The 22,569-nt window shown below is 43.7% G+C and overlaps 1 protein-coding gene across 1 annotated transcript in view; it reads right to left on the reverse strand.

Annotated features, from left to right (window-relative positions):
• Positions 1–22,569, reverse strand: part of LOC147668214 (voltage-dependent calcium channel subunit alpha-2/delta-4-like) — a 987,093-nt gene that overhangs the window by 138,686 nt on the left and 825,838 nt on the right. The window contains exons 32-33 of the mRNA XM_086948696.1: positions 16,830–16,900; positions 15,109–15,184 (exon numbers count right to left, since the gene is read on the reverse strand). Of these exons, the coding sequence (XP_086804822.1) occupies positions 15,109–15,184; positions 16,830–16,900 (147 nt within the window). The remainder of the gene's footprint in view (positions 1–15,108; positions 15,185–16,829; positions 16,901–22,569) is intronic.

Raw genomic sequence — 22,569 nt, forward strand, 5'->3', positions numbered from 1 at the left:
AATGGACAGCTGATCGTCCAGAGGTGCCTACACAAAACAGTACTGGTTTTGGTGCATGAAGGTCATCTTGGGATTCGCGCCATGAAGTGTAGAGTAAAGAGGATTTTTGGTGACCCGAGGTGGACAAAACTATTGAACATTATGTCTGTGATTGTTGCATGTGCATCCTTATTGATAAATCAGAGGTGATATGTCCCTATCCAGTCAACCGTATCATAGTTAACAATATGTAATAAGTAAAATGTCATTTCAAGTTTGCAGGTATCACACCCAAACATGCTTTAGTCTTGGTAGACTATATTACTAAATGGCCCTAAGTAAAGTTTGCTGACAACATACATTTGGATGCAGTCATTCAATTCTTCAGGGAAGTGTTTTTGAGAGAGGGAGTTCCTGAGGAATTAGTGACTGATAATGGCACTTGTATCCAAGGAAATGAAACGTTTCCTTGAAAAATCAGGCATAAAGCGCATTTTAAATTCCTTACCATCCCCAGAGTAATGGTTTAGTCGAGAGGGTGAACCGAGTCATCAAGGATCAACAACAGCTTGAACTTATCAACGGGTTGCATTGGAAAGAACCGATTGATGATATGTTATAGGCCATAAGAACAGGGGTATCCCCTTTTACATCACTGAGAGTTAGGGTTGCAGGGTCCAAATTAAACACAGAATTGATGTCTAGGAAAACTGTTGATGCAGTAAAAATGGCAGCCAGTGGTGGAGGTAAGGACTGCAGTGCAGACAAAATATAGTACTGGGAATGATAGCCACAGAATCTTGGCAATTCACATTGGAGACTGAGTAGGAATCAAGGGACCTGGTTTTGTCCACAAGAAGTGAAAGATCTTGTGGCAGTGTTAGGAAATAGTAAAACGTAGAACAAATGTTTTGTCTCAGTGGTTCCAGAATCCAAAATTGAGTATGTTGGTAGCAACATTAGCAATGTCAAACATACTTTGGTGAGTCACTGAATTAATGGGCTAATTGAATTCTAAATTCACCAAGATGTATTATTAAATGGTATATTTATATAGCTATTGCTTATTTAGAAGTTTTATATTGTGCCACATGATACCTTTCATTTATTTCAGTGAATGAACAGTTGACAAGTTAATGTAAATTCACAAAAACATTTACCCTCCACACTGGCCAGGGCTTGAGGTCCTTCCTGAATTGGGCAGCAATGGTGATTGCCTGAGATGAAGAGGCAAAGAGTTCCAGGTCTTCGCAGCGAGGTAGGAGAAGGATTTTCCTCCAGCCATGGTCTTTCAGAGACATGGGATGGTGGCTAGGGCCAGTTGGGCGGAGCGGAGATGTCTGGTGGGAGTGTAGAAGGAGAGGCGTGGTTGAGGTATGCAGGTATGGCATTGTGGAGGGCTTTGTAGGCATGTGTGAGGCGCTCAAAGGTAATTCTTTTGTTGACTGGGAGCCAGTGAAGGTCTCTCAGGTGGCCGGTGATGTGGGATGTTCAGGATGAGACTGGTGGAGGGTTTCTGGATGTTCTGCAGTTTCTTTTGGAGTTTCTGGGTGTTGCTGATGTAGAGTGCATTGCCGTCGTCGAGGCTGCTGCTGACGAGTGCATAGGTGACCCTTTTCCTGGACTCTGTGGAGATCTACTTGAAGATCTTGCAAAGCAGTTGGAGCGTGTCAAAGCAGGTGGATAAGCCAACGCCGATTTGGATGTTCATTGAGAGCAAGGAATCCAGGATGCTGCTGAGGTTTTGTGCGTGGTCTGTGGGGGAATAGGGGGTTCCGAATGGTGCGGGCCAGCAGGAGTCGTCCCAGGTGGACGGGGTGAAGCCCAAGAGGAAGACTTCAATCAGATGTGACAATGTTCCTCCAGAATCCGGCTACTGCTCAGTAAGAATGGTGAAACTATCTCCATTACATGCTAAGTTACAATACTGGGTACCCCACTAACTCAAATATCTGTGGAAGGCCATGTCAGAAAAATGGTTAGCTCCAACCATTGTACTATTGAGGGAAATACAACCATGCCTTGCAGAGGAATACCTAGTCTCTGCTGGCCACACCGTCTTTGTCAACTGCCTTCAAACTCTAAAGTATGAGCTCTTTACAAATCTAAAAATAAAAACCTCCAACCAAAAAAGCAAATAATTACTTAAACATGTGCTTAATTTCTTACTACAAAGCCATCATTACTTCGTATCCGAAGAAGTTGTATTAAAGGGCACTGGCCCACGACAGAAGTAGCTTACAAGGAGACCTCCCTGGGATAAATTTTTTCTTTTTAGTGACTTGAATTAAATACTGGGCTGGGTCTTGTGGTTGGGAGCCTCGCGGTTTGTAGGAATGACAACTTCTTATTTTGCAAGACTCCTTAAGTTTGACTTTGCCCATTTGGCCTTTGAGTGTGTGGCATCATGATTGGAGGGATGTAAGCAAGTCTGTGTGTTTAGGGTGCTTAAGTGTGGATGTATTTGCTTAGTGTGCTTCTGAGTTTCACAGAGCGAGATTGAGAGAGAGAGAAATAGAAAGAGGACAAAAAGAGACTGAGAATGTGTGTGCTCATTCATGCGTGCATGTGTGTTCTGTGTAAGTGCTACTTGTAGGGACTGACCAGGGAAGGAGCTTGGAATTTCGAAATGTGAGGGCCTTAGAACTTACTCTTCAAATATCTGAGGTCCAACCATCAATCGGTTATTTTTAAAAAGGGGGCAGGTACGACTGTAGTTGGGAGTCCAGTGAATGTTGTTACAATCTTATTTTTTTTACTTCACATTTGCTGCATGAGGATCGTCCATACACATGCAGTGAGGGGCATATTAGTACACCTGTATCACCCCCCCCCCGAACCCCCAGGTGAGCAACTGATTGGTAGCTCTATTACTTTATGTATGTTAAGGGAATATTTACTATGTGAAAATGGCGTCACAACATGCCTAATTGAATATCTTTATACTTGTGTAGAGTACTGTACAATAGGGAAAATGGGAAGAAGGAAAGGTTACAGCTTTGCTAAGTTTTTGATCTACTGGGAGGGTTTAAGGTATTCCAGATTAGGATAGGCGCGCAACCGAGTGACCGCAGGGTATTGTGGTGTTGTAAGGTATCAGTTTCCAGGCAAAGGGGCGGGCGGTAATCCCTCGTAACCGCTCAAAGGTGGATCAGAAATCCACACAAAATGCACAAAAACAACAAAAGCCCCTGCTCTAGGAAAATAGCAATAAAGTCTCTGTAGTTTCTGGTTGTGGTAACAATAGTAAAATATGCACATCGACAATGTTTCAAAGTCAATAGATAGCGGTGTGCCAAGAAAGAAATTTGCAATGGAGTAGAATCCTTGTTATGGAAAACAGTTTATTGTTCCTCTTGTTGTGGCCAACACGTGTTTCATCGCAGGGAAACAAACTGCGAATCTTCAGGGCTGGGTATAGATACAAAAGATGCATTTGTATGGTTGTTCTACATGAGCGAAGCATAAAAAGTGGTTGGTGAACCCTTCGTGATAAAAAGCGGGCATGCCATAGGGTGACATAGTGTCATACACGTGTGACTTGAAATCTGTAGCACTGGTGACTTCAGTGTATGTGAATGGTGATGTTCTTTTTATCGTGATTATACAGATTGTGTGGAAGTGACTTCAGACAATCTACAGTTAGGTCATTCTAAAAGCAGACACATTGACCAGTGTGCGTAGATACACTTTAAATTTAAGAAAATATCGGAAGAAACATAAGAATTGGTAGAAACGAGTGAAAAGTGTCTGTGCTTGTGATCAGGTATACACCCCATTGTAACCTGTAGTGACTTTTTAGTGAGTCTTTTTCAACCAATATATTTGTAAAAACATTTTGTTGAAAACATCGACAATTTTATAAAGTACGACCGGCAAAAGTTGAATATCCTGTTATAAATACAGAAAGGGGTGTTATAAGGTTTTATAAGGTTTTTGTATTGGTTAATGGATATTGTCGATTTACACGACAGTGGATACAGATAGATGGAGCGCTGATGCTCATCCCCTGGTATTTAGGACACGTAAGAACTGCTCCAGTTATTAGTTTGTTGTACAGCCATGTGGTGGTGTCAACATATTTTGTAGAAACAAACGATCATTCCGTACGCCACTGGTCAACGTGAGCGCTAGCACGGAAAAGGAGGATATCTGCTACAAAGGTGTGTTTGGAAAAAGCACTTATATATCTCGTATCAGAACACCAGACGCGAATTATCACGTGTTTGTCAAGAACACGCATTTTGTTGCAGTAGTTCGAGCACGTTTCTTGGTGGTTGTGGGTTGTTTGATTAAAGCGAGGCCAAGTTCAAGTCCTAATCTCTGACAATATTTGAACACAAAATAAGTAACTCACCCTTTTAAGAGAAAAAGGCCGGGATTAGTGATGTGGCCAACGCCCAGGAGGGCGAGAGTGTGGAGAATGCGCTTTAAACGCGTAGTTAGTTAGTTCCTATAGGTAAACAAAATGTGTATCATGAGAACATGACGAACCCTTATGGGAATTAGTATCCACAGGAAAAAGGAAACCGTAGACATATACTCGTACCTTATTGGGCTCATAAGGGGGCCATGACCGGGAGGAGAATAGATTGAAGCTGTAACGCTCGAAAAAGGAAGTCAGGCGGGTGCACCTGTAGAGAGAGTAATGAAAAACCAAGCGGTGTGGTGTAATTCTCTTCTATTCTATTTCGGTGTGTTTCAAAGAAGCGAATTGGCCGGTATGTAAAGCTAGATGATTTACCTGGTTAGATTCGTTCCCCCTCCTGTGGTTCCCGGCGCCGTTTTTCGAAGACGGTCACCTGACAGGAAGTGGGGACGTCTATTTAAGCTTTGCTTCCGTTTTTTGCCCTCAAAGTTAATGAGAAACTAGAGCGGCGACTTGTCGTTTTACAAGCTGAACTATTGGCTGTGTTTAGAGAAAATACTACAACTGAAGTAACGGAAAGGGTGAACCACCGGTAATCGGGTTACAGGGAGAAAACCAGTATTTATTAGCAGTATTTATTAGCAAGTCGGTGTTCTGATAGGCAGTATTTATTAGCAAGTCGGTGTTCTGATAGGCAGTGTAAATTATACGGAAACCAAGAATCAGCGCTTGGTTGCTAGTTAGGAGTTGTTTAAGTTTAAGATTCCTGGTTCAGATGATAGAAGTGTTTGGTGTTATCTAGTGTATCAATCAGCAGGCGATTTGACAGCAAAATACATAAATGTAAAGCACAGTAATACACTGAGTACATATAGTTTAATAAGCATAGTTCAAATAAACAACAATAAGAAAGGCGTTTATGTCCACATGTTTTGCAGGCATGTTGTGGTATATTGGTAGGGTTGAGTCTTATGAGAACATTTTTGAAACTGTTGTAATGTGGAAATGGGTTTTTTAAGTTATTTAAGTTGTCTTTATAGACTTGTCCTAGTTTAGTCCCCTAGGAAGTATTGCATCTCAGGGTCGTAGTTCAAACCGAATTCAATGCTGCGCAGACGCATGATCCAGGTCGCTTCTTTGCGTCTCAAAGCCAGCTCACGGTTACCACCCCTTATGTGAATGGGTACTGTATCAATGCCATAAAAACTGATGCGGAAATCTTCAGTGGTTGATTGGCATTTGGCTACATGTAAGGCAACAGGATATTTAGGGTCTTGTTTTTGTATCGCTCTCATGTGTTCAGAGATCCTGTCCTTTAGACACCTTATTGTGCTACCCACATATTGTTTTCCGCAATGACACTCAATTATGTATATTACATATTTCGTAGTGCAGTTGATGTTCACTCTGATGTCATATGTGTCTCCATTGGGACCAATACATTTCATTGTCTTGTGTTTCGCCCATTTGCACATTACACAAAAGCCGCATTTGAAAAACCCTTTACTGCGTTGTGTCAGCCAGTCCGGAGTTGTGTCTGTTCTTGGAACAGTTGGACTGAGTCTGTTCCTCAGAGTTCTTCCTCTGCGGAAAGTTATTTGGGGAATTGGAGGAATGAGATCCTTGAGTACTGGATCATTTTTAAGCAGATTCCAGTGTTTGGTCATGCTAGTACGAATTGGTCTGTGTAGACTGTTAAATTCAGTGATCATCCTCACTGTGGAATCTTTCGCCTTGTTAGAGTTGTTACATTTGAGTGTCTCTGGTCTCGTGATTTTATTGAGTCTCTTTTTGGCTGTGGACAGGATGGATTGGGGATATCCACGTCTTTCGAATCTCCGTTCCATGTCTTGTACAGCATCAGCCAGGTCGCTGTCCTTGCTGCAGTTTCTTCTGGCTCTGAGGAATTCACCAAAAGGTATTGATCTGATCTGGTGTGGTGGGTGGTAGCTGTCCGCTCGAAGAATAGCATTGCACGACGTGGGTTTCCTGTAAATTTTGCTGTGTAATTTGTTGTCGTGGACGTAGAATTCCAGGTCTAGAAACTCTATATTGGTTTTGCTGAACTTCATGGTAAAGTTCAGTTCCCAATCGTTGTGGTTAAGATGTTCGAAGAAACTTTGGAGAAGTTCGTCTGAGCCTGTCCACAGTAAGATACAGTCATCAATATAACGTCCCCAAAATAGTATGGAGTCTGTGTATTCGCTGCCCTTGGTGCCCCAGATGTGGTCGGTTTCAAAAGCACCCATGAACAGATTGGCAAAAGATGGCGAGAATTTAGAGCCCATGGCTACTCCACGTTTTTGTCTGTACCAGCTTTTTTGAAACATAAAGAAATTGTTGTTGAGAATAAGGGTCATCATAGATGTTAACATTTGGGTATGTGCCCACAGGGATGCCGGTCTATTGGACAGAACCCGTGTTATAGCCTCTATACCTAGGACAGGATTGATGCTCGTGTATAGGGCAACCACATCCATAGTCACTATGGTGGTGTTGGGTTGCCATTCTAGGTCACTTAGTACACTCAGTATATGTTTGGAGTCCTGAATGAATGAGGGTAAATTTTTGACCAGTGGGCCTAGAAACAAATCCACATACTCTGCCAATCTCTCAGTAGGGCCCCCTATGCCCGAGACAATGGGTCTGCCTGGTGGGAAGGGGAGATCTTTGTGGATTTTGGGGAGGGTGTAAAGCCATGGAAATGTCGGTTTGTGTACCTTGAGGTACATGTATTCTTCTTCATTCAGTAAGCCATCTTCTTTCCACTTGTGCAGGTGGTCGTTAATTGATGTTGTTAGAGTGCCCATTGGGTTGAGTGTGATCGGTTCATAACAAGAGGTATCAGCCAATTGGCTTAGTACTTCATTGTTATAATCGTCTGCATTCATGATCACAATGTTCCCTCCTTTATCCGCTTCGCGGATCACAATCGTGGAAGTCTGTGTTAGTGTGGCGAGGGCAAGACGCTCTCCTTTGGTGAGGTTATCTTTAAATGTAAATGTTTCATTGAGTTTTTTTGTGTTGAGTTTGTTGATGTCATCAAGAACTCGCTTGTGGAAATTGTCAATGTTGTTGCCACCTGGTAGTGTTGGTGTCCAAGTGGATTTGTTTTTCAAGCCACTAACAACCCCCAGATCTGTGTCTATGTTCAATTCTTCTAAAAGTTGTCCCATCTCTACGGGGCTGTCTTCACATTCAGTAATAGATAACAATAGGTGAATTGCTTGTATATCTTTTATTGTAGTCACATTGTCTGTTAATACATCAGGAATATTTTTAACATTTCTTGTGTTTGTGGTTTTTCCAGCAAAATACTTTTTCAATTTCAGGCTCCGTACAAATTTAAAGAGGTCTATTTTCGTTTGGCATGTGTCTCCTATTGAAAAGGGATTGAAATTCAAACCCCTGGAAAGGAGATTGGTCATATCGGGAGTTAGAGGAAAGGAGGAAAGGTTAATTACTTGGACCTCGTTGTGTCCGCTCTCTATTTCCTTGCTGTTCCTGACCTCAGTTTTTTTCTGTAATCTTCGTTTGCCACCCCTGCTGCCTCTATGGGTCTTTGATCTGTTGTATCTCGTTGGGGTTGGGTCTTGTTCCCTTTGCGCATCCTTTCTAGCTCCACTAAAAAAGGGGTACTGTTGGTGTCTAGTAGGTCCCGATCGGGTTCGCTTATACCTGCTGAATTAGGTGAAGCATTACTGGATGAGACAGAACTTGGGGCGGATGCAATATTGCCACTTTTCTTGGGGTTGTATGGTCGAATTAGAGAGTCGTATTTCCGATCGTAGGTGAAAATTCGACCATTACGGTAGTCTGCGTCATCTCTTTTTATTTGTCTGGCCTTCCTGTTTTTTATTTCTTCCTGATGTTTAAATAATACCTCATCCAAAATGGTGTAATTTTTCACAGTTGGTTCTGGTAGGTTGAGGTCTTTAATTTCTTGCTCCAGTATCGCAATTTCCCCCAGTAGTTTGCTGGACTTGCGATCTGCACTTTCTATCAGAATGTCCATAAGGGCAAAAGAGTTATTAGTAACAGACTCTTCCCATTTTTTCACTAGATCTAGATCGAGATCATCATATGTTGGGAACGTATTGGAGCGCAAGCCTCTCGGTATTTGTTTTAGACGCATGTATTGTTTTAGGGTCGTAGAGTCCCACCAGCGTGAGTTCTCTTGTTTTTTTAGTCTCTCTAATTTCTTGAATTTATCTTTAAGGCCCTCCACTCGGGGGGGACCAGCATTCGCCGTAGCAGTGTGAGTAGGCATGCCTTTGGCTAGATTTTCGAACAAATCTGCTGCTATTTTATCTCTATCCATGTTGGTGTAGAGATATTTTCAATTGATTCTAAGTCGATGTGCTTGATGTGGAGATGTGATTCGTGAAAAGTAAGATTACGGGGGGCAGCCTTTACTGGAAATCAATAAGCTATTGATCTACTGGGAGGGTTTAAGGTATTCCAGATTAGGATAGGCGCGCAACCGAGTGACCGCAGGGTATTGTGGTGTTGTAAGGTATCAGTTTCCAGGCAAAGGGGCGGGCGGTAATCCCTCGTAACCGCTCAAAGGTGGATCAGAAATCCACACAAAATGCACAAAAACAACAAAAGCCCCTGCTCTAGGAAAATAGCAATAAAGTCTCTGTAGTTTCTGGTTGTGGTAACAATAGTAAAATATGCACATCGACAATGTTTCAAAGTCAATAGATAGCGGTGTGCCAAGAAAGAAATTTGCAATGGAGTAGAATCCTTGTTATGGAAAACAGTTTATTGTTCCTCTTGTTGTGGCCAACACGTGTTTCATCGCAGGGAAACAAACTGCGAATCTTCAGGGCTGGGTATAGATACAAAAGATGCATTTGTATGGTTGTTCTACATGAGCGAAGCATAAAAAGTGGTTGGTGAACCCTTCGTGATAAAAAGCGGGCATGCCATAGGGTGACATAGTGTCATACACGTGTGACTTGAAATCTGTAGCACTGGTGACTTCAGTGTATGTGAATGGTGATGTTCTTTTTATCGTGATTATACAGATTGTGTGGAAGTGACTTCAGACAATCTACAGTTAGGTCATTCTAAAAGCAGACACATTGACCAGTGTGCGTAGATACACTTTAAATTTAAGAAAATATCGGAAGAAACATAAGAATTGGTAGAAACGAGTGAAAAGTGTCTGTGCTTGTGATCAGGTATACACCCCATTGTAACCTGTAGTGACTTTTTAGTGAGTCTTTTTCAACCAATATATTTGTAAAAACATTTTGTTGAAAACATCGACAATTTTATAAAGTACGACCGGCAAAAGTTGAATATCCTGTTATAAATACAGAAAGGGGTGTTATAAGGTTTTATAAGGTTTTTGTATTGGTTAATGGATATTGTCGATTTACACGACAGTGGATACAGATAGATGGAGCGCTGATGCTCATCCCCTGGTATTTAGGACACGTAAGAACTGCTCCAGTTATTAGTTTGTTGTACAGCCATGTGGTGGTGTCAACATATTTTGTAGAAACAAACGATCATTCCGTACGCCACTGGTCAACGTGAGCGCTAGCACGGAAAAGGAGGATATCTGCTACAAAGGTGTGTTTGGAAAAAGCACTTATATATCTCGTATCAGAACACCAGACGCGAATTATCACGTGTTTGTCAAGAACACGCATTTCGTTGCAGTAGTTCGAGCACGTTTCTTGGTGGTTGTGGGTTGTTTGATTAAAGCGAGGCCAAGTTCAAGTCCTAATCTCTGACAATATTTGAACACAAAATAAGTAACTCACCCTTTTAAGAGAAAAAAGCCGGGATTAGTGATGTGGCCAACGCCCAGGAGGGCGAGAGTGTGGAGAATGCGCTTTAAACGCGTAGTTAGTTAGTTCCTATAGGTAAACAAAATGTGTATCATGTGAACATGACGAACCCTTATGGGAATTAGTATCCACAGGAAAAAGGAAACCGTAGACATATACTCGTACCTTATTGGGCTCATAAGGGGGCCATGACCGGGAGGAGAATAGATTGAAGCTGTAACGCTCGAAAAAGGAAGTCAGGCGGGTGCACCTGTAGAGAGAGTAATGAAAAACCAAGCGGTGTGGTGTAATTCTCTTCTATTCTATTTCGGTGTGTTTCAAAGAAGCGAATTGGCCGGTATGTAAAGCTAGATGATTTACCTGGTTAGATTCGTTCCCCCTCCTGTGGTTCCCGGCGCCGTTTTTCGAAGACGGTCACCTGACAGGAAGTGGGGACGTCTATTTAAGCTTTGCTTCCGTTTTTTGCCCTCAAAGTTAATGAGAAACTAGAGCGGCGACTTGTCGTTTTACAAGCTGAACTATTGGCTGTGTTTAGAGAAAATACTACAACTGAAGTAACGGAAAGGGTGAACCACCGGTAATCGGGTTACAGGGAGAAAACCAGTATTTATTAGCAGTATTTATTAGCAAGTCGGTGTTCTGATAGGCAGTATTTATTAGCAAGTCGGTGTTCTGATAAGCAGTGTAAATTATACGGAAACCAAGAATCAGTGCTTGGTTGCTAGTTAGGAGTTGTTTAAGTTTAAGATTCCTGGTTCAGATGATAGAAGTGTTTGGTGTTATCTAGTGTATCAATCAGCAGGCGATTTGACAGCAAAATACATAAATGTAAAGCACAGTAATACACTGAGTACATATAGTTAAATAAGCATAGTTCAAATAAACAACAATAAGAAAGGCGTTTATGTCCACATGTTTTGCAGGCATGTTGTGGTATATTGGTAGGGTTGAGTCTTATGAGAACATTTTTGAAACTGTTGTAATGTGGAAATGGGTTTTTTAAGTTATTTAAGTTGTCTTTATAGACTTGTCCTAGTTTAGTCCCCTAGGAAGTATTGCATCTCAGGGTCGTAGTTCAAACCGAATTCAATGCTGCGCAGACGCATGATCCAGGTCGCTTCTTTGCGTCTCAAAGCCAGCTCACGGTTACCACCCCTTATGTGAATGGGTACTGTATCAATGCCATAAAAACTGATGCGGAAATCTTCAGTGGTTGATTGGCATTTGGCTACATGTAAGGCAACAGGATATTTAGGGTCTTGTTTTTGTATCGCTCTCATGTGTTCAGAGATCCTGTCCTTTAGACACCTTATTGTGCTACCCACATATTGTTTTCCGCAATGACACTCAATTATGTATATTACATATTTCGTAGTGCAGTTGATGTTCACTCTGATGTCATATGTGTCTCCATTGGGACCAATACATTTCATTGTCTTGTGTTTCGCCCATTTGCACATTACACAAAAGCCGCATTTGAAAAACCCTTTACTGCGTTGTGTCAGCCAGTCCGGAGTTGTGTCTGTTCTTGGAACAGTTGGACTGAGTCTGTTCCTCAGAGTTCTTCCTCTGCGGAAAGTTATTTGGGGAATTGGAGGAATGAGATCCTTGAGTACTGGATCATTTTTAAGAAGATTCCAGTGTTTGGTCATGCTAGTACGAATTGGTCTGTGTAGACTGTTAAATTCAGTGATCATCCTCACTGTGGAATCTTTCGCCTTGTTAGAGTTGTTACATTTGAGTGTCTCTGGTCTCGTGATTTTATTGAGTCTCTTTTTGGCTGTGGACAGGATGGATTGGGGATATCCACGCACAGACACTTTTCACTCGTTTCTACCAATTCTTATGTTTCTTCCGATATTTTCTTAAATTTAAAGTGTATCTACGCACACTGGTCAATGTGTCTGCTTTTAGAATGACCTAACTGTAGATTGTCTGAAGTCACTTCCACACAATCTGTATAATCACGATAAAAAGAACATCACCATTCACATACACTGAAGTCACCAGTGCTACAGATTTCAAGTCACACGTGTATGACACTATGTCACCCTATGGCATGCCCGCTTTTTATCACGAAGGGTTCACCAACCACTTTTTATGCTTCGCTCATGTAGAACAACCATACAAATGCATCTTTTGTATCTATACCCAGCCCTGAAGATTCGCAGTTTGTTTCCCTGCGATGAAACACGTGTTGGCCACAACAAGAGGAACAATAAACTGTTTTCCATAACAAGGATTCTACTCCATTGCAAATTTCTTTCTTGGCACACCGCTATCTATTGACTTTGAAACATTGTCGATGTGCATATTTTACTATTGTTACCACAACCAGAAACTACAGAGACTTTATTGCTATTTTCCTAGAGCAGGGGCTTTTGTTGTTTTTGAGCTTTGCTAAGTTTATTATCTTGTCCAGGATGATAAAGGATGATTAAATAATTAGATATGATTGAACGGCTTTGGGCAACTGTATTAGTGCTTGAGGTTTTTCACCATTTAAGGATTGAGTACATGATGTCTCCAGCCTTCCAGGATCAGTTTACTAATATTACATTACTGAGGAGGCTAACTTCCACTTGTAACGTTGGAGTGGAGGTAGGAAAGGAAAAGTTACCAATGCCTGCTCAAAAAGGATGCTTTCTGGAGTAAGATCTAGCTTTCTGCCACAATTGCTGTAATTCTATTCAGCCATTTTCGTGGGATCGGTGTGCATGAGGAAATTAAGTTTTGGGGTACTTTCGGGATCCCCACACCCCTTTTTTTCTCTCCCACCCATTTGACGAATCACTCCAAAACTTTCAAAGAAGGAGTCGAGGTAGATGAACTTTTTATTTTGGAATGTTTTGTGAAGATTCGTCAAATGGCGTCAAAGATATTAGCAAGCCAAAAAAGTCAATTTCTTATGGTAACTAGATCCTGACCGTGGGGCCTATACACAGAACTAATTTACGACAAAATCCTAAAGTTACTACTTTTGGTATTCACAGAAGGCATTTAGTAGTCTTAAGTTAGGATTTTGTCTTAAGTTAGGATTTTGTCTTAAATTCGGATTTTGTCTTAAATTAGGATTTTGTCCTAAATTAGGATTTTGTCTTGAATTAGGATTTTGTCTTATGGTAAATTTAAGACAAACTTAAGTTAAACTTAAGTTTAATTTAAAACAAAATCCTAATTTAAGACAAAATCCTAATTTAAGACAAAATCCTAATTTAGGAAATAAATCCTAATTTAAGAAAAAATCCTTATTTAAGACAAAATCCTAATTTAGGACAAAATCCTAACGTAACACAGAATCGTAACTTTAGACAAAATACTAATTTAGGACAAAATCCTAATTTAAGACAAAATCCTAACTTAAGACTACTAAATGCCTTTGTGTGAATACCAAAAGTAGTAAGTTTAGGATTCTGTCTTAAGTTAGTTCTGTGAATCGAGCCCCATAACTCCACAGTGGTGACCACATATATACAAAACAATATATGTACATATATATAACACAGATATAGAACACCATATCTTAACATTTTGAGAAAACATGCAGTCTGTTAATAACCTCAGTCCGTGTACTTGGATATATTATTGTGTGCAAGAGCAGTGTTTTTTTTCTGTGTTGCCACCTATTGCAGTAAAGAGAGGCTCCGGTAGAGGCGTGGGCTATACATAAGTTAATTATTTGACTAGAAAGATCACAATCCATTGATGATGGTGTTTACTAGAGTACAGTTTAATAGTATTTCAAACAAGATTTCCAAATGGGTGTTACAACTGCAGTAATATTCGCCTTCAATGTTTCACATCACATTATGTAGAATGGCCTTATGGTGTGCATGAGTGTGGCTGTATGTGTGAAGCCTGAATGTGAATGTAGGTGTAGGTTGCTTATAAAATGGTGGAAGTGGTTCCTTCAATCAGAATCATGTATATAGCGTGAGGCTCACTAGAACTTGGAATGTGAGGGTCTCAGATGCTCACTGTTGAACTATGTGATGCTGGAGTGTTAGTTGGTCTTTAAAGGAAGAAAAGGAAGAACCCTGTCTGATTGGAGATCTGTGTACCAGTTGCATTTACAAAAAGGGTTACTCTACACTGCCAGTGTTAATGTCATTATCACAGGATACCGCTGAGGTAGTTCATGTTCGGTCGTGTGAGGTGTGCAGTAAGGTGGGCAGACGTGATTTTGGTGTCGGTCTTTCATTGCAGACAGTTAGCATTGGTACGAGAAGAAAGAGAAAATGCCTACCATGGGTGGGGGTTAGTAGAAGATTTGCAATCCCTGATCCCTTTGGCGTACATCGAGCACAGGCCAAAGAAGAGACTGAATGTAACCCATGGCGCAGGACCAGACTCGGAAGTCGGGAGACTAGATTGACATAGCAGTTCCAAAACAGTACTCAGTATCTGTGTACAGCACAGTTAGATGATGCTGGGGCAAAAGATGTCAGTCTGTAGGCAGAGGTGTTTCAGAGACCGGTTAGACACTGATGACGTCTCAGATGTCAGTCTGTAGATAGTGGTGTGTGAGGGGCAGATTAGGCAATAATGAGGCCACAGATGTCAGTATGTAGACTGTGGTGTGTAAATGATTGGTTAGACATTGATGGAGCTGCGGATGTCAGTCTGTAGACTGCTGTGTCCGAAAGTAGCTAGAAACTAATAGGCCGCATGATAGATAGATCTGCAGACAGTGGTGTCCCAGAGACTGGTCAGTCATTGATGGGGCCATAGATGTCAGTGTGTCGACAGCGTAGTGTCTGATATGGGCAATGAAACAAATCCTGCTTTGACTACTTGGTTGTGAATTTTTGGGCAACCCTGCAAAACGTCATTGTTTAGAACTGAAGTTCATTGTTTGCTCAATGTGGCTGGGTAACACAGGAGGCTTCCTAAAAGAGGTACGCAGATATCGTTAAGTCAAGCGGTCTGTGACACAGTTGCAGTGATACATACGTTAAGCAGGGTCCGCGCGCCGCTGTGGTGGTGATACGTCACCTTGCACATGGCCTGGTAATCAAACAGCGACACCCTATGAAAGAGAGCAGACAGAAACATCAATGCACCATCATATCCAATGCGCTGCTGCCATCCAATGATACCCCCACCTCCTATCGCTACCAGTAGATGTGTACAATGAAGGTAAGAAGTGATAGGCGGTAACATGCAATTGGTCAACAAACCAGCAGCCAGGCTGCTACACAGGCTCCCCCAGAGGACATCAGTCTCCTTGCTTTTGCAGGAGCTGCACTGGCTTAAGGTTGAGAAAAGGATTCAATTCAAGGCTTAGTGCACAGAGCCAGATCCGGAACCGCCCTACAGCACCTTTACGATATTGTGAGATCTTACCAAGCTGCTCGTGTCCTACGATCCAGTGATCTCAACCTTTGTCCAGTTAAACTGACCCGTACGGGCGGACTTTTTTTGCTTACCCGGGCCCTAAACTTTGGAATTATATACCGCCCTCACTGAGAAGATCTACTTCATTCACTGCATTTCTTAATCATCTGAAGACCTGGTTGTTTCAGTGAGTTGACTCTGGTTGCACCCCACTTGGCATAAGTGCCAACAGGTACCCAGTGTGGGTACCTGTTGCACTATACAAGCTTAAATTATCATAAATAATACTAATAACTTCTTCATCTTCAGGTCTTCAATATTTTTGCAGCCCTACGCTGTGCTTATGAATTTGGTCGATATCCACACAGCCCAAGAGCCCACCAACGGCGTTTGGAGTTTCAGTTGTGGGTTTCCACTAAAGTCATCAGGAATACTCAATCTGGCCAAAGTGTGAGAGTACAATGCAGGGTGTGGGGCCACAACACAGTAGAGAGTCTTGAGAACTCTCCATAAGGAAGAGTCTTGAAGCCACTGTGCAACAAATCGAATTTATGAACTCAGCGACATATTCTAATGTTGACATGAAACTATTGAAGGACCCTCTATTGCTCCCTTTCCTATCTGACATCAACAATTTACGAGAGCCAGAAGTAATCCTTCCTGGTTGGATTGAGGGAAGTGGCTAAGGACATCATCTTGCTCGCGTGAAATATTTCACCAGACAGTACACATAAAGCTTCCATACAATAACATAACGTGTATTTGTAAAGCGCACATTCACCAAAGGATATCTTGGCGAGAATAACAGAAGTTTATTGTTACTCAACATTACTAATTTTCTTGACCTGAGAGGATGAAAGGCGAGTGGACCCACCAGGATTTGAACCTGTGACCATGAGGTCAGACACAGGCCCCTTGAGGGGATGCATTAGTCCACTAAACCACCAGACACAGATTTATAGTCAAGTAGCTAAATTATTGACTTGGAACTAGGAAACCAGAGGTACAATACTGGCTTCTTTCTGGTCAAAATGTGTGATCCTAAACCAATCTTTTTATTTCTCTGCGCCTTAGATCACTTATGTGACGACAGTGATGTTGCATAGAATCAGCCAGCTCAACTTTCAGCACTTCATAGATAACTTGATTTCTACATACTTTGGCAGAGTGTCGGAGCACCAAGATACTGCAGTAACTCGCAGGCATAGAAAGGGTCGGGGGAGGGCGTGGGTGACGCAGAGAGCACGGGAGCACGCTCCAAGCAGCAGGCCACCTCGGCTGCAGCATTTCTTTGTCGCGCGCCCAGGAGAGAGGGGCTAAAAATACCCACTCCTTACTGTTTGAACATCCCCATGTTGAGAAGCTGGGTCATCACAGAGCCGTCCTCTTCACCCAAGAATTTTGCGGTCTGAGAAAACAAAGAGACAAAAGGGCACAGTCAAGCGAGTGACACCCAGGGACAAAAGCGGAGGGGGGGGGGGGGGGGGGGGCGGCAGGAAGAGCGGGGAGACAAAGAAACAAAGGAAGGACAAACAGAAAGCGAGCAAGAGGCTCAAGAGACACAGAATGACATCGAGAGAGAGAGAGAGAGGCAGAGAGAGAGAGAGGGAGACAGAGAGCGAGAGAGAGACAGACAGAAAGAGAGAGAGAGAGAGAGAGAGAGAGAGAGAGGGAGACAGAGAGAGAGAGGGAGACAGAGAGCGAGAGAGAGAGAGAGAAGGGTGGAGGGGAACAGAGGAGCGGATTTTAAACAGAGAACGTAAAGAGGAGAGCAGGGTGCAGATGACATACACATATTTTCCAGCAAATTAATAAGGTCTAAACAAATCTTACATACATGAAAACTGCAGCAACTTATGGTGTCTAAATATTAGCCAACAAAAGACCATAGTTAATGGCTTTTTCGAAATGTCCTCAGCGTAAAGTCAGCAATTTTCAGTTAAAGATGAATTTAGTAATTATGGAGCACAATTCCAAACACGTATAACTATCTGGCAACAATATTCAGTTTGCTCAAGGCATGAAAGACCTCGAAGAACATGGCATGCAAGCTTTCTATGCTTTAAAGTGCGCTAAAGAAAGACAAGTAAAGATGTCACCAAATACATAAAGACAAGGCATGAAGGCATGAATCTCCCTTAAGGCTCTGACTCCTGTTATTGTCTGAGTTATTGAACTAATGCTCCTTTGAAGCAGATAAGTCTGGCATCCCGCGTATACCCAAGATGACATCTACTAGTAGGGCCAGATTTTCAAATAAGACATGCAACGCGGCGCAGCAGCCAAAATTGCTGCGCTGCATTGCTTGACTGCATGTGCGTACCAAGGGGGGTGGGGCAGGTGGTACAAGTTTTGGGGGCGGCAGCTTCCCCCTTACCTGCGGCCATCGCGGGAATCGCAAGCACCACCCAACGCCCCCCATCTTACCTGCAGTCGTCGCAGAAATCGCCAGCAGCTCCCCATGCGGGCAGCAAACGCAGGAACCACCATGGGCGGCACATGGGCTAGCCTTGCCACTGCGTGACCGGGAGGGAGCAGGAGAGCACCATATCTACTCCCCTCTCCCTAGCGCCGGCGCTGATTTCAACGACCGTGCAGCATGCAAACAACTTAACTCCATAGTGCTGGGGTGCATGCCTGAGTCTAGCATAGGTTTTGTACAGGAAGGTCATCCTTCCTGTACACAATACTATGCCTAGACAAGTGCAAATATTTTCCCCACTTTCTATCTGTGCTGCACAGTGCAGCACGCATGTAAATTAGGAAAAGAAAGGAGAAATTAAAACATTTCTCCTCTTAATGCTTCCTTTCAGGTGACGTTAACTATTGGTGCTAAACCCTGTCTACAAATATTTGTAGATAGGGTTTTGCGTCAAAAGGCTTGAGTGATTGCCTTGGGAACGCCCATGTGCCACCCATGTACTGCCCCCTTGGGGCTAAGTAACGCAAAGCAATGTTTTGCGCTGCTTTGCATTACTTTTAGGGTACTTTACAAGGCAAAACAAGTTTTGGCTCGAAAGTAAAATGGTAAAAAAACATATTGTGCTGGTTAGCGATGCTAACCCAGAGCAAAATGTTTGAAATTGTACCTCTTAGTGGCTAGGTTTTAAGGTTCAGTAATCAAGCTGGCTGTGGGAGATAATGTGCATTAACTTGTGAATCTCTTATATTTTTAGTGTGTACTGGAGGTACTTTCACACGTCAATAAGAGTATTGTCCCTTTAACTTAGGGGTCATTACGATGGCGGGCGGACTCGAGTCTGCCCACCACTGTAGCAGTGCCTGGGACTGCCCACCTGCAACGCGGTGGTCCTGCACCTCAGATTACGATGCAACCGCCACTGTGACAGTCGCATTGTGCATGGTTAACATTGTCGTGGGTGCTGGAGCACTCACTGCATTGCTAAACATCGTGCTTTTCACTGCACTACGTGGCATGCACCACGCAGTGCCTGCCACTTAGTGCAGTGAAATATAAGGGGAACCATGGGTACCCCTACAGTGCACCATCCCCCCAACAAATGGGGGGCCCGCAACTCGGCCCCCAAATGCATTCTCTGTCAGCCTTTCAACAATGGCGGTTTACCCACCACATAAAGGCTGGCTGCGGCATCGTAATCTGGCGTACAGTGCCTGCTAGGCACTGCCACCATTTTACGCTATCTGGACGGTCCGCCAGGCAATTGGAACAACTGCCTGTGGGTGGTGGATCCGTGGCGGGGGGTCTTTGCGCCTGCCACAGTCACGGTGCGATTCCCCCTGCCATCCTAATTTGGCGGGCGGAAAATCTTCGTCTGATGGCGGAGGTCCCGCCACCGCACGGATGGCAGTGGCGGACCCTCCGCCATTGTAATAACCCTCTTAATTTTCCTGGGAATTGCATTATTATTTAAACGTACTGGGGAGAGGACGTTGTATAACGGCCAGACCTGATGACTCTGGAACTAGGGAACCAGCTGTGGCGGGTGTGGTATGAGTAAATGCCCCACCTCTTGTTCAAGGGTGGAGGAGTTCCTGCATCTTGCCCAAGAACGGGGGAGGAGTCTAACCACTGGCCCACAGCCTGCCTTGCCCGTAGGCAGAGGGGAATGGGGTGGGGCTTAAAACTGAAACGCAGTGGATTTTATCTTCAAATCTGTACAGAAAGCACGGTCGTACCTTGTACAAATTGTTATAGAACTCGTTTTTGGCAGTTGTAGGTCAGTGAAAGAAAGAATGTGAGCTTGTCATATAAATCCAACTGATGCAAACACATGCACTACTCCCCCATCTACTTTCTTCCTAAACAGCGTAAAATCCAACAATACCAATATATTGTTGGATCTTTCCACACCCCAGCTCACACCAGAGAAGCGAGGATGGCCCCAGCCCTCTACCCTCACTCGAATCGCCTCACGCACTCTTATATCGCGTGACCGCGACCCGAGCCAAGAGAGAAGGTAGGAAAATAATAAATCAAAGAAAGAGTAACGTCCAAGCTCTCTCTAAGAATCAGCTAGACAGCCCAGCGAGCAGAGTGACAGTCTTTCTTCCTGCAGTCAGAAAAGAAAAGAAAACACAGAAAAGAAACAGATCAATACCTCAATGTCCAGTGTTCTCTCCTCTGCATCCCTATTCCCAACCCTGAAAAATGCCCAACACCCCCCAATTCCCTGCTTACTTGTATGTCCAGTTGATAGTGGCAATAGAGAGCGAGAGTCCAACAAAAACCAGAAATGATTGACTCCAAAATCTAGGACGTTATTCCCTGGAAGGGGAAAAAGTCATACGTCTGACTCAAAAAACCCCTGAACTAAACGTGTAGTCCAAAACACCTACACTATTTTCAAAATGGCATTCTATCTGTGGCCACAGACTAAAAGCGCATCCAAATGGAAACGTTTAAAAAAATGTGAAAGCACCCTTGAAAAACACTTCCCAGCGCTTACACGACAACGTACCTCGGGTACTCAAAAAACCCGGAAATCCGATTCCCAGTAGCTCCCTCTGATGCGAGGAAAACCATCGAGCCCAAAAGTAAACATATAACACATTTATTTCCCCAGTTCGTGATCGCGCATATTGACACGAAGGCTCCGCTTACGCGTCCCGTGAAGTTGACTCAAACGGGAAGGCGTCTGATGTTGCACCCAGCCGGGCCGCCGATCCGAAGCCTCGTCCAGCGAAAACGCCTCCACAAGAAGTTCGCATTTAAGCAGCAGAGCTCCCTTCCAAGCGCTCACGAAAAAACACGTATCCAAATACCAGGCTCAAATCCAAGGAAAAACGCCAACCGGGTTAGAAACCAAGCACCGAGACAAGGTGCCGTGGTTTCTTTATCAACTTCAGAGGGAAGGGGGCGGGGCTACCAGAAACAAGGAAACAGAGGGAGGACACCGGGGATATTCAAAGAAACGAAAACAGAGGACAGTAAAGACTGACTAAATCCTAACAGTACCTCCCCCCAAAGGCCTCCCAACAGGGCGGGGTTTCGATGGATGACGGAGATGGAACTGTCTAACCAATCTAGGAGCATGTACCCCAGTAGCTGGTTCCCAAGTGCGGTCTTCCGGAGGATACCCCTTCCAATCAATCAAGTACATCAACCTCCCCCGTCTCCTCCGGGCATCAAGGATAGCGTTGACCTCAAATTCCTCTTCTCCCTCAATCATTACCGGAGGGGGAGGAGGTAAAGTCTGATCGGTGTCTCTATAGGGTTTCAACAATGAAGTATGAAACACCGGATGAATGCGATATTCATCAGGTAGCTCCAACCTCATCGCGACAGGATTGATAACCCTGGCTATAGGAAAGGGACCCACGAACCGCGGCTGCAATTTCCTAGGGCCATCCAATCTCAGGTTCTTTGTCGACAACCACACTCGCTCCCCCACTACAAAGGATGGGGCAGGGACCCTATGCTTATCAGCCTGCCGCTTCATGTCCTCCTTGGCCCGTAAAAGATGTTCCCGGGCCAACCCCCATATCTTGCTCACAGCTAGTCCCAGAGAATCGACAGCAGGCACATGACCAGAAGGTTGAATAGGAATAGCCCTTGGATGAAATCCCATGGAACAGTAAAAGGGGGACATCCCAACTGCGGAATGAATGCTGTTATTGTATGCAAATTCCACAAGCGGGAGGGCTACCACCCAATCACAAGTCAAAGTAGTCAGCAAGCAACGTAAGTACTGCTCCATAGTTTGGTTTACCCTCTCTGTCTGACCATCGGACTGAGGGTGATAGGCCGATGAAAGGCAGATCTTTATTTGTAACGCCTCACATAACTCAGTCCAAAACCGGGACACAAACTGCGCACCCTTATCGGACACAATGGCTGACGGTAACCCATGCAATCGCACGATAGATGATACAAACACCAAAGCCATTTCCCTAGCGGTAGGCAGTTTAGCTAAGGGGATGAAATGGCCCATCTTCGTAAAAGAATCAACCACCACAAGAATCACCGTACAACCAGACTTCAAGGGCAGGTCAGTGACGAAGTCCATACTAATCGTATGCCATGGCGCAGGAGGTACCGGTAAAGGAAGCAACAGACCAGACGGACTGGAGTGCGATGACTTACTCACAGCGCATATAGGGCAAGCCGCTACAAACCGTTGAACGTCAGGTGTCACAGACTCCCACCAGAACCAACGTAAACAGAATTCCTTGGTTTTATGGATTCCGGGATGCCCTACCAAAGCAGAGGAATGACACCATTCCAACACTGTGTCCCTTAAAGCAGGTGGGATGAACAGTTGAGTTTCATGATACAACAATCCGTCTTTCAAGGAAAAGGAAGGCTGGGAAGACCAAGGAGTCAAATCAAGTCCCCGCAACTTATCCTTCACATCAACCAAGAACCCATCCAGAGACACACTCCCTACAATCTTTTCAGATGGAATAAAAGACCCCGTGTCCCTGTCAGTCCCCCACTCTGTATGGTTCACATGTATACGGGACAAGGCATCCGATTTCAATTGCTGAGCAGCAGGTCTGTAGGTGATTATAAAACCGTATTCATTAAAAAATGAAACCCACCTCATCTGCCTAGGAGTTAGGGCACGAGCTGACCTAAAGAACTCGAGATTCTTG

Source organism: Lissotriton vulgaris, unplaced genomic scaffold (assembly GCF_964263255.1).
Source record: "Lissotriton vulgaris unplaced genomic scaffold, aLisVul1.2 SCAFFOLD_214, whole genome shotgun sequence".
Classification (NCBI taxonomy): Eukaryota; Metazoa; Chordata; class Amphibia; order Caudata; family Salamandridae; genus Lissotriton; species Lissotriton vulgaris.